The sequence below is a fragment of the Crinia signifera genome, chromosome 5 (genome assembly GCF_055691185.1).
Source record: "Crinia signifera chromosome 5, ASM5569118v1, whole genome shotgun sequence".
Classification (NCBI taxonomy): Eukaryota; Metazoa; Chordata; class Amphibia; order Anura; family Myobatrachidae; genus Crinia; species Crinia signifera.
In genome coordinates, this window is record NC_139221.1 from 220,583,646 (window position 1) to 220,596,003 (window position 12,358).

General features: G+C 45.2%; 1 protein-coding gene across 3 annotated transcripts in view; it reads left to right on the forward strand.

Annotated features, from left to right (window-relative positions):
* The window catches only part of ZDHHC3 (zDHHC palmitoyltransferase 3), an 85,662-nt gene that overhangs the window by 41,429 nt on the left and 31,875 nt on the right, over window positions 1–12,358 (forward strand). For all 3 annotated transcript variants that reach the window (XM_083188556.1, XM_083188555.1, XM_083188557.1), the window contains 2 exons: window positions 5,096–5,192; window positions 11,934–12,015. In XM_083188556.1, the coding sequence (XP_083044682.1) occupies window positions 5,096–5,192; window positions 11,934–12,015 (179 nt within the window). The remainder of the gene's footprint in view (window positions 1–5,095; window positions 5,193–11,933; window positions 12,016–12,358) is intronic.

Consider the following 12,358-nt stretch of genomic DNA (forward strand, 5'->3'; position numbering starts at 1 on the left):
AAACTTGTTTTCCTGTACCCCCAAAAACTGGTTTTTCTAAATCAGCTAATCGGATCACTGGGTTCCGATTTAGCTTCTTGTACCCTCCTAGTGGATCAAAATAGATAGTTCCACGGGAGGGGCAGTTCCTATGGGCACGTCGTCACGTGCACCCTGGTCCTACACTGGACTGTCCTACACTGGACTACACTGCGCTTGAGTCGTGCCGTCACACACCCGTTCGCCTCAGTTTTGTTTCACACTGGGCGCTAGTTACACCTTGGTCTTATGCTTAAATCTGAAATATTTCTGTACAGAAAAATCTTCCCAGGCTGGTAGCTTCTCACTAGGTACTTATGCAGGTATAAATCCCTTTTAATAGGCTATAGGAATCTATTAAAATAATGCTTGAGTTGCTTGTTTTTGGAAAATGAACAAAAAGAAAAAAAAAACTTATTTTCTTTTATTAATCACCGCCCCATCCACAGTATATTACTATACTGTTTAAATAAAGCTAGTGGTTTAATACTGTTCACCTTTGAGTTCCTATGTGTGCTGCATGTGCAGTGCCAATGAACAGCCACGTGTGTACGTGCGTTGTTCACAGGCCGCCGATGAATCGGCCACCCACGTGTTCTATAATGTATTTGCAAGGTTGCGCTCGAGTTTCGCTATACGCAGTAATTGCGCCTAAATGTGGAATAAATCCCTTAACTTTGTCCGAAAGTTACGTATCAAGATGCGAAATAAATCCCACACTTAATCCGTAAATCACGTACAAAGATGCAAAAATTTCCCGATATGGGCACGTGCGCGCGCACCTTGCGCAATACACAATAGACGCTTTACGTTATTGCAAAAGGCCCAGAACTTATCGCCACGTGGCGGAGTCTCTGGTCTTGCAGTAACTAACAATAAAAGTTATAGTTTTGCACAGAAGGGATCCTCTATGTACTATAATAAAACACAGGCCTTTGTCTCCACGTGTGCGAACTTTATCGCACGTGGCACATATACTGTAATAAACAAGCAACTCAAGACACTATACCCCGTTAAAACTACTTGTGGCAGGCAGAAGTACAGTTTACTAAACACTTAGATATGCTTTTTAAAACACGTGGCTTTCACTTATTGTACTTCGGGTTCAACGCTAGCACTTCTCGAACCCCGCACCGCCGCGGACCTGGCCTATCCACCAATGGATAATAAATACTACTTCCACCCTTTTTCTGGTATAGGTCAGGCCGTGCGCCCGGTACTGAGCTCTAGAATGTGAAACGGTCGGACGATGCCCCCAATTGTTAATGGCGATTAAATATGACCAAAGAAACAATAAGTGAAAAGCGCAGGCTACGTATTATGTCCGTAACCAGCGTACCCTTTATACCTAGCTACGTGCGAACAAAGCGTAGCGCAGCGTAGCTTACCTTTATAGTGTATTGTACACCAAAGAACCAATACCTTAATAAGAGATCCTTTCGCAGTACTCTGACTCTAATCTGCGAATATACCTCTAAGGACAGTGTCCGTAATATACCTTTATAGCTAAATGCGAATAACAGACACAACCACAGTATAGAAGTAAGGAGATGAGAACTCCGTAAAAAGTTGTATTTAAGTCCCTAATGGACAAAAGGGGGTTACAGGAATAGAAAATACAGGTATAACAGGTAATGCAATAGACTAACAATGAATACAATATTCAGGCTCTACTAGGGGAAGAAAACAGATACAGGATACAATCAGCCAACAATAATAAGAATAAATACCGTGAATGCAACCGTTTACCGTCTCCTCATCAAATATGCGCAGCGCAGTCCAGTCAGAGCTCGCTATCGTTCAGGGTTGAACTATAGCCCGGTCGAAGGTCAGGGAAAGGAAGATGTGCCGAAGTGACCAAGGCCGCCCTGGGTCACCTATCTTATAGGGTCAGAAGGGGGAGGTCAAAGTCCATTCCTATTGGTCAGAGATCGTATGTCAGGTCCACTGTGATTGGGGGGTAAGATGATACACCTGGTTTGAATAGGTGCAGGGGAGTGAACTTTAGGAGTCCTTTGTTTGTCGGTATCGTCGTCAAGAGTTGTAAATAGCTGTAGAAACCGGTTACATCTAGATTCCTTTGTTATATACTTTCAACTGAAACTGTCTTGGGAATATGGAATATGTCCATAACTATCGGGCCGTGTCTATTGCGAAATATTCGCAATGACCGGAATACTGCGCATAAGAAACGGAGCGGAACGGTACTAAACACTATACAGACAGATGTATGCAATGCTAACTAAGCTATGTGTGGCGTTCTAAACCTTTAACTATATTTTATTTAGTGTCAGTATGTTCTTATGAATTTATGTGTAATAGTATGGCTACGCTTCTGGTCCACTTTGTCACACAGACTCGGGTATGGAAACTTTATTAGCGCAACTCTGCGAACCAAAATGGCGGCCATACTATCCTAAAATGGCGTGTATGCAACTCGACTTTCACAAGTTAATATGTGCAGAGGGAAGAGATTTAATCTCTTCTAAGGGCAGTATTCAATGAGAAAAATTCTCAGTGTTTTATGGAGAATTTTTGCTTTTTTCGCCTTGGACGGAGCATTTTGCTCTCCAAAAGTGAACCACCCTATTGAATGTGAAATATTCGCCGTCTTTCTAAGTGATTTTTGCCGTCTCTCTCCGTGTAGAAATTCTCCATCTTTTGATGGAGAGCTGGAATGTGAACTTTTAAACTAAAAGGTTTTTTTTTTTAATTTTGGTGTCAAAAAATCAGGTTGTTTTTTTCTGTGAAGGGGCATGTTATTTGTATTCATGTGCTTATAGCACATGAATATATATTTAATTAAAAAAAAAATATATATATTTTTTATTTTTTACACAGTGCAGCCAGCAGGGGGCCGGAGCGCTCGAGCCGCTCATTAGATATTCATATATTCACTGCACCCGATCGTTAATATGCACGATCGGGTGCAGTGAATACTGGGTCCCCCGCTGGCTATAGGGGGGGGGGCAGCCTGTGCTGCCTGGGTCCCGGGGAGCCCACCTCCCCTCCACATTCCTCTGGAGCAGCCAGGGAGACTTTAATCTCTCTGGCTGCTTCCGTCCCCCGGCTCCCTGAAAGCTCCCTGCCGCGGACGCTCGTCCGCTGCAGGGGTTAAGACTCGCCGCGAGTGGCGGCGAGTCGTAAATACATTGAATAGTGGGAGCAGGAGGCTCCGGAACACAGAGAGTGCATGGCGAGAGAAAAAATCTCTCGCCATGCACAGAGAATTTTTTTCATTGAATACTGCCCTAAGACAGTACTGTTATATTAGTTTAGTATTAATCATGCTATGACAGGCTTTCTTTATCAAGAATCAAACGCTACTCGCATATAATGAATAAAATAATAAAATGAGTGGATGGATTCAGTCTTCTATGTCAGATATATATATATATATATATTATATATATATATATATATATATATATATATATATATATAAAAAGGGCAGAGAAAAGGCGCTTCATAGTGCAATATCAAATGTACACGATTTATTGAATCACAATAAAATCCAGGGTACAGGTTAATGGAGCCTCGTACCAAGCATAAAAGCACTGTGGACTGGGTACCACAAGGTTTAAAACAAAGCCAATGGCTGAGCTGCTCACACTCTGTGCTGGGAAGGATGATCCACAAAGACGCCGCTATGCTGGCTTGCAGGGAGGCGTAGGGGATAGACCAACACCAGGGATCCAGTAGTGTGATGAAGGAGAGCGTCATAGGCCACGCCCTGATGTGTTTCGTCATAAGACGCCCTATGACGAAGTCTTATGACGAAACGCGTCAGGGCGTGGCCTGACGCGTTTATCTAACTGATAAACGAGATATTTATAGCAAAACTCTGACCTCTACTGAAATGTACTATATATCTCGCAATACACATGGACAGGGTGGATGGCAGTAATATGTTACATGAATAAACTCTGCACAATGACACTACAATACACCTCCAGTTTATTGTGGTACTTGTAGATTGTGTAATTTATCTTTGTATAGGTAGTCATATAAGTGACATGAGCATTTATACAGTAGAATATACTATTAAATGGGGGTATTCAATCAGCACGCGCCTAGTCAATGCTGTCGTTGACAACCGCAATACTGCCGTTACCGACAGCATTGAAGGCTGTCAAGCTGACCATACACGCCCCGATACGGGCGTGCGTTGTGGGCTTAAATATCACGGATCACATTGCATTGCATGTGCATGCGTTGTGCATGCAATGCGATGCAATGTGATGAGAACTAAGTACAAAAAGTATGTGCAAGCACATACTTTTTGTACTGTGCGATGAGGTGCCGCGGGAGCGCGCATCTCAAAGCACAGAACGCACAGCCCGGCATCGCAGCGTGTATGGGCTGCTTCAGATCTGACTTTTTTTTAAAGTCGGATCTGTTTTGTCGGAAACGGCCGTGGATTGTCAAATTCAAGGCCGTTTTCTGACAATTCGCGGCCGTTTTCTGACAATTCGCGGCCGTTTTTGCTGATTTTAGAACTTTTCAATACTTGACTGTCAGTACTTTGAATACCAACAGTCCAGTTACTGTTGGAGGCTGTCTAAAAATGGCCTGGATTCCGACTGTCCAGAGGTTCAGACAGTCTGAGACCTGGATTGAAAACCCAGGTTTATGTATAAACCCACCGATATTCCATATTCCCTCACAGTCCTCGTACGCACATGGCATACATGCATACTATAAAATATATAGTAGTCCACATCTGCCGGCACTCAATAAAAAGTAACCAACTGCTCTGGTGCCATTCAAAGCATTGCAAATGTATCCAGAAGGAAGGAACTCAGAGATCGCATAATGCATCCAGAAGGAAGGCACTCTGGGAATATAATCCAAAAAACGGTGTATTAAAAGAATTTTTTATCTTCCTTAATTTTCTCCACCTGCCGTGCCACTTGGTTTAACCAAGGTGCAGTAACTTTTTTTTTTTTTTCCAGCATATTAATTTCCGGCTTTAATTACAGATCTCTACATTCCTGTACAGTTGTAAATACAAGATATTTATTAGTCCTGTTAATCTACAAAAACTCATTAAATCTTTGGTTTTGTCTCTCTCCAGTGTGTGTAAAAGATGCATTAGAAAAATGGATCACCATTGCCCATGGGTCAACAACTGTGTGGGAGAAAATAACCAGAAATTCTTTGTTTTGTTTACTGTGAGTATTTTACATTTTTTTCAGCAAAATATTTATATTTTGTTATCCGTTAGTAGGTATTAGAAAGTCAATGAGACATCATAATAGTTAATGGTTGTTAATGCAAGCAATTTAGTATAGTTACCAATCCCGAGACCCGAGAGATAAACTCAGATATATGTCTGTATGTCCATGTGACCGGAGTCTTGCTTCATTTGTAATCACTAATACAAGCTCAACCATCCATACCCATGTGACCGGAGTTCCGTGTCACGTGAACTTTAAAAGTACAAAATGCATGCGATAATCGCAGCGTGTATGGGCACCTTTACAGTAATTGGCTGCTTTGATTGAGACGACTTTGTTAATACATGACATCCTAAAATACAGTCACACATCTGGCATGTCAAGACTGCAATGGCTACTAGTGGTGTATAGCAAAGATTAAAGCTCTTTTTCTCTTTCGTCCAGTCCAGTGACACAGCTCCACAATGGGATGTAGTAGGGTCCGCCAGGAGCCAGGCACCTATGCTTCAATTCTTTGGGAGTAGGCTCCTCCCTCTGCATCCCATAATGCTTCAGTTTCGTTTTAGGTGCCCACAGTAGTGGGTGCAATGCTGAGTGGCTGCGCTGCAGCCACACTTTTTTTCTTAGGATTTTTATTAAGGTGCCCATACACGTTACAATTATTGTATACAATATTGTATACAATATCGCATCCCATAGCATATCGGTTTTGCGATGAGATCAGATGAGATGAGATCTAGTACAAAAAGTATGTGCAGCAGATACTTTTTGTGCTAGATCTCATCTCATCTGATCTCATCGCAAAACCGATATGCTATGAGATGCGATATTGTATACAATAATTGTAATGTGTATGGGCACCTTTAGTTAGACTAGGTTTTTATTGTTTTTTTAACATTAGACTTCGTGGCAGGTTTTGCCAGCGTGTGACTTCTGGCTGAAGTCAATACACACTGAGAGCGCAGCAGGACACTGACAGAAGCGCGTTCTGTGTGCAGAGGAGGGCATTCGCCGGAGGAATGCACACTCTGCACAGCGCTTACCTCCGCTCAAACGGAGGTTTGTCCTGGTCTCCGGGGGACCCCATCCAGCGCCTTGCCTAGAAGGGGATCTTGTGGACTGGTCTCTCAGCGATGGCGGCCGCCATCTTTAAGAGTTTGGAAACTGAAATCCCCCAGGGGAGTTGAGGTTTCTTACAGGACGCTCAGCGTTTCTGGGCAACTCCAAGTGGTCCCTAGAGGGGGAGTTACTGGAGGGGAGAGGCATAGTGGGAGCGCCTGTGTGTGAGGTTTGGCGCCAAAAGACGTCAGCTACCCTCACTGGAAGGGAGACTTGGTCTCTTCCATGATTTACTGGCACCATTTCTGTGCTTGCTGCAGAGCTGAAAGACAGAGATCCTGCTCAGAAGTCTCTCCTGACAAACGCTTCCCCCACTGATCGCTGGCAACAGAACACACAGATAAGTACACTGGTGCATTACTCTGTGACTTTGACTGAACGTTTAGCAGTGTTTTATTCTGATATTAACATGGCGGACGAGTGCAGTTCTGTTGCTGGGGAGGGAGCGAATGAGATGTTTTACCATTGCAAGAGATGTAATGTAAATATATCATGTAAACAGTTGGACCAGGGGGAATTGGGCCCTTCCTGTGAAGCTGTGCCCTGTGGGTCACGGACCCAGAGTCCTGAAGGAGCTGAGCCAGCGTGGGCTGTGGCTTTGGGACGGTCTGTTAACGCTTTAACAGAGGCTTTAAATAGGCAAAAGGGGATCTTTGGTGGGATCTCCGGGACCTATTCCCTCTTCTCAGGGATCTCTTACCCCTGCACAGGGAGACCCTATCTTGCTACAGGCTATGCAGGACACTGCACAGGGTGTGCATAAGATGTCTTCTCTTTTGGAGCAATTTACAAAGGTATCTGATGAGGTGATGTTTAGACAGGGGTCTTCTATGGAACCTCCATTAGCTGCTGACACAGATGATGGTGGAGTAGATGAGGATGATTTGTGTTGGTCACAGGGAGAGGAAACATATATTCTTCAGCCTCTGGTATTGAAGATTTGATTCTGGCTGTAAAACAGGCTCTGGATTTGCCTGCTGAGGATAAGGCTGCTGCGCAGTGTGTGTTTAAAAGGAGCCGTAAGGATCCAGTGTCCTTTCCCTCGGATAAAGGCATGGTTGCTTTATTAGGGGAGGCTGGCAAGTCTCCAGAAAAGAGACTGTTAATGTCAAAGAAATATGCAAACATGTACCCCATGCCTGAGGATCATATCAAGGTATGGGAGAAGGTTCCTCTGGTGGATTCTTCTGTGGCCAGATTATCCAAGGCTACTGCGCTGCCAGTGCAGGGTGGCGCGGCCTTTAAAGATCAAGTTGATAAGAAGGTTGAAGGCTGTCTGAAGGCAGTTTTTGAAGGTGTTGGTTTCACTATGCGCCCCATTATTGCTTCGGCCTGGGTGGCAAAAGCCATGATCAAGTTAGCAGAGACTTTGGGTAGTCATCTCCAGCAGGATGCAGAAGCTTTTTCTGTGGCAGAAAAGTTGAGGTGTGCTGCGGAATATATATGTGAAGCTAGCGAGGAGGGTGCCAAAATGGCGTCCAAAGTATCCGTCACTTCTGTTACTGCCAGAAGAGCTCTCTGGTTAAAGGCCTGGGAGGTGGATAGTGAATCTAAAAAGTCACTGGAAACTATCCCTTTTAAACGTGAGCTTTTATTTGGGTCGGAATTGGAGGAGATCATCAAACAGGCTACTGGGGGTAAGAGTACTTTTCTTCCCACCACCTCTAAATCCTCTGGCTCTAAATTTGGAGCCTTTAAACCGTCCTTTCGTCCTTCCTTTCGAGGGGGAGCAGCTGGCAGAGGTCAGTCAGGGCGTGGAAGATTCCAAGCCAGCAGAGGTAGAGCGACCAAGTCAAAGTTTGGCGCCTTTACAAAGAAACATGCCGCCAAGGGGGAAGACAAGCCCTCTGCATGACAGGGCGGGGACTCCCTGTTCTGGGATCAGAGTAGGGGGTCGCCTCCTGCAATTTCAGGACAGTTGGAGGGTAGCCACGGAAGATCCGTGGGTACTCTCCATTGTTTCAGAAGGATATCAAATAAATCTCAGGGGTCCACCCCCTCGCAGATTTCTTCCCACTCCTTTACCAAGGGGGTAGTTATACTGGTTCCTCGAGAGGAGATAGGAAAAGGTTTTTATTCGATCCTTTTCTTAGTTCCCAAACCAGACGGGTCATTCAGGCCCATTCTAAATTTAAAATCTTTGAATGTTCATCTTTGGGTGGATCACTTCCGCATGGAATCCCTGAGGTCGGTGCTGTTGAGCATAGAGCCAGGGGAGTTCTTGGCATCAGTGGACATTCAAAATGCTTATCTCCATGTCCCGATCCACAGAGATTTCCAGTCTTTACTCCGGTTTGCAATCGGGGGAAGACATTGGCAGTTCCAAGCACTCCCGTTTGGGCTTGCCACGGCCCCGAGAGTGTTCACCAAGGTGATGTCCTTCATGGCTGCAGCTCTCAGACTGCAGGGAATAATTGTTATCCCTTACCTGGACGATCTGCTTTTCAAAGCAGAGTCGGCAGAGTTGTTACAGGTTCACCTGGAGGTGGCAACACAGTTTTTGAAAAGTCAGGGCTGGATCTTGAATCTGCCCAAGTCCCATTTGACACCAATGCAGACTTTGAAATTTTTGGGGGTGATCATAGACACACACCTTCACAGGGTCTTTCTCCCAGAATCCAAAGCTGTGGAGATTCGGCTGATGGTGTTGGAGATCCTCCTAGCACCGGCTCCGTCGGTGTGGCAGGGAGTAAGGTTGCTAGGGAAGATGGTGGCAACTTTCAAAACTCTCCAGTTCGCCACATTCCATTCCAGGATTTTCCAATGGAACATCCTATCCTGTTGGTCCGGAAATGCCAAGACGATGAAACAAGACGTTTTATCCCTGTCACTGGAGTCCAGGGAGTCTCTCCTATGGTGGACGGATGTGGAAAATTTGCAGCTGGGGAGATCTCTCAGGCCCTGGGATTGGTTGGTCTTAACGACCGACGCCAGTTTGAGGGGCTGGGGGGCAGTAGTTCTTCACCTGAGGCTTCAGGGCCTTTGGTCGAAGGAAGAGTCCAAGCTGCCTATAAACATTCTGGAGCTGAGGGCAGTCTTGAACGCATTAATTCAGGTGGAGGATTTTCTGAGGAGATCCCCGCTGAGAATACAATCGGACAATGCTACGACAGTGGCTTATTTGAACCATCAAGGCAGGACACGCAGCAAGATGGCGATGGTGGAAGTTTTCCAAAATCTTCAGTTGGGCAGAAACCAACGTTCCATTGTCGGCGATATTTATTCCAGGCATCAGGAATGTGGAAGCAGACTTACTCAGCAGGGAGTCGCTTCAGGAAGGAGAATGAACTCTCCATCAAGAGGTTTTTCAGGAGATTGTGAATCGATGGGGTCTGCCAGACATAGACCTGATGGTGACAAGAATGAACCGTCAGGTTCAGAGGATCTGCTCGCGGGTGAGGTATCCTGCAGCGTGGGCAGTAGACGCCATGACAGTTCGGTGGGACTTCCAGATGGTGAGTCAGGAAGTACGGGCAATTCTAATTGCGCCAGACTGGCCCAGGAGGTCATGGTACTCCGATGTACTGAGGTTGTCGAAGGATTCCTGGAGGCTTCCTCATCGTCAGGACCTGTTAGGCTGGTTTCACACACTCCGGCTCCTGCCGGACGGTGAAATCCTGCACGGCCAGGGAGCCGTGCCGCACACATTAGTTGTGAATGGACACTATTGTGTCCATTCACACGGGACGACCACGACCCGGCCGCACGGCTGCAGCCGGATCCCGCCACTGGAAGAGACGGCTGCCGGGCTGTGGCCATCCCTTCAATGATAAACTAGTGTGTGCGGCACGGCTCCCTGGCCGTGCGGGATTTCACCGTCCGGCAGGAGCCGGAGTGTGTGAAACCAGCCTTAGGCCAGGGGCCGTTTCTTCACAAGGACCCAGGTCGTCTCAATTTGACGGCGTGGCTTATGAAACCTCCTTATTGAAAAAAAAGGGTTTTCTGATGAGGTTATCCAGACCATGCTGAGGGCCCGTAAGCCGGTGTCTGCGGCAAATTACCATCGGGTCTGGAAGATATACATTAGATGGTGTGAGAGGCAGAAGCTTCACACTTCCAGATTCAAATTGTCAAGACTTTTAAATTTTTTGCAGGATGGTTTTTCATCAGGCCTTAGTCTGCAATCCTTTAAAGGTGCAGCTTTCGGCCTTATCTATATTCTTTCAAAAGAGAGTAGCTTTGCTACCTGAGGTTCAAACCTTTTTACAAGGGGTTGCTAGGCTTAAACCGCCTTATAGGCAGCCGGTGGCGCCTTGGGACTTATCTTTGGTCTTATCTATGTTACAGAATCCTTCTTTTGAGCCGCTAAGATCTGTGGAGCTAAAGTATGTGACGTGGAAGCTCACTTTTTTGTTGGCAATTGCATCAGCCTGACGAGTGTCTGAGTTGGGTGCCTTGTCTTGCAAGTCACCTTTTTTGATTTTTCACGATGACAGGGCTGTGATGCGAACAGTGCCAAAATTCCTACCTAAGGTAGTGTCATCTTTTCATTTAAACCAAGACATTGTACTTCCAGTGTTTTCTCCCCCAGAAGGGGTTAAAATTAGGGACAAACTGAAGAGATTGGATGTGGTTTGTGCCTTGCGAATCTACATTGAGAGGGTAAAGGACATTCGAAAATCAGATTTACTCTTGGTGCTATATGATGTGCATAAGGTTGGGAGGCCTGCCTCTAAGCAGACCATCGCTCGCTGGTTGAGATCTACTATTGCCTTTGCCTACTGTAAAGCAGGTAGACCGGTTCCGTCTCGGATAAATGCACATACCACCAGGTCAGTTGCTTCTTCCTGGGCGGTGCGCCATGGGGCTACGGCGGAGCAGTTGTGTAGGGCTGCCACCTGGTCCTCTGTTCATACCTTTACCAAATTTTACAGATTTCATGAGTTCGCGTCGGAGGACGCTTCATTCGGACGGGCAGTGATGAGAACTATTGGTCTAAGCATACCCTCCCAAAGGACCGGCTCGTGAACGTCCCATTGAGGAGCTGTGTCACCGGACTGGACGAAAGAGAAAAGGGGATTTTTGTAAGAACTTACCGTTCGAACCCCTTTCTCTGAGTCCAGTCCGGTGACACAGGGATCCCTCCCTTACGCTCAGTTAAGTGTACCGTTCATGTGTTGTCATGTTATGGTTCTGTTAAGTTACATATAAAGTGTTCAGGCATTGTTCTGAGTTATGTATCCTAGTGTGCTCTTGAAGTTGAGCTGAAGCATTATGGGATGCAGAGGGAGGAGCCTGCTCCCAAAGAATTGAAACATAGGTGCCTGGCTCCTGGTGGACCCTACTACATCCCATTGTGGAGCTGTGTCACCGGACTGGGCTCAGAGAAAGGGGTTCGAACGGTAAGTTCTTACAAAAATCCCCTTATTATATGACTAGTTATTGGCAAGGTTTATGCAATGTGGTAGTTTGGCTGTATTTTTTTCGCCATGTGCACCACAGGAAAACTTGAGTGGACAATGTATGTGACTTTGGAGGTTGCAGTTACTGGTCAGGTGATGGTATAGCTTTCAGTTCTGTAAAAATATAACTATTTAAAACCAATAATTCATGTTACCTGTAAAGATTTTTTGTATCTGTTGCAGCCTGGAGACTGACACTATGTTTGCATTTCAGATGTACATATCTCTGATTTCCTTACATGCTCTCACCATGGTAGCCTTCCATTTCCTGTACTGCTTTGAAGAAGATTGGACAAGTAAGTAATAGAAATGCAAATTTCTACACTTGAAGTTGAGACATTTAAGGCTTATGGGTGCTAGAATTATGCCAGGGGTAGCTTTGTCCACCAACATTGCATCCTATAACATGAAATTATAGTTGCACCCATGACTTACCCATTAAAGTGCAACTATTCTTTACTAGCTGTCACTGTTTAAAGAATTATATTTGTTTTAAATGCAGAGTTTCTAGTATATATAGTGGCATTATATTTCCATAAATTACTTGCATATGACCCATTTTTGCATATTTACTTCTCTACACATAAATTTTCTGTATCACTCAAACATAAATAATTGCATAAAAAACCCCTGTTTACA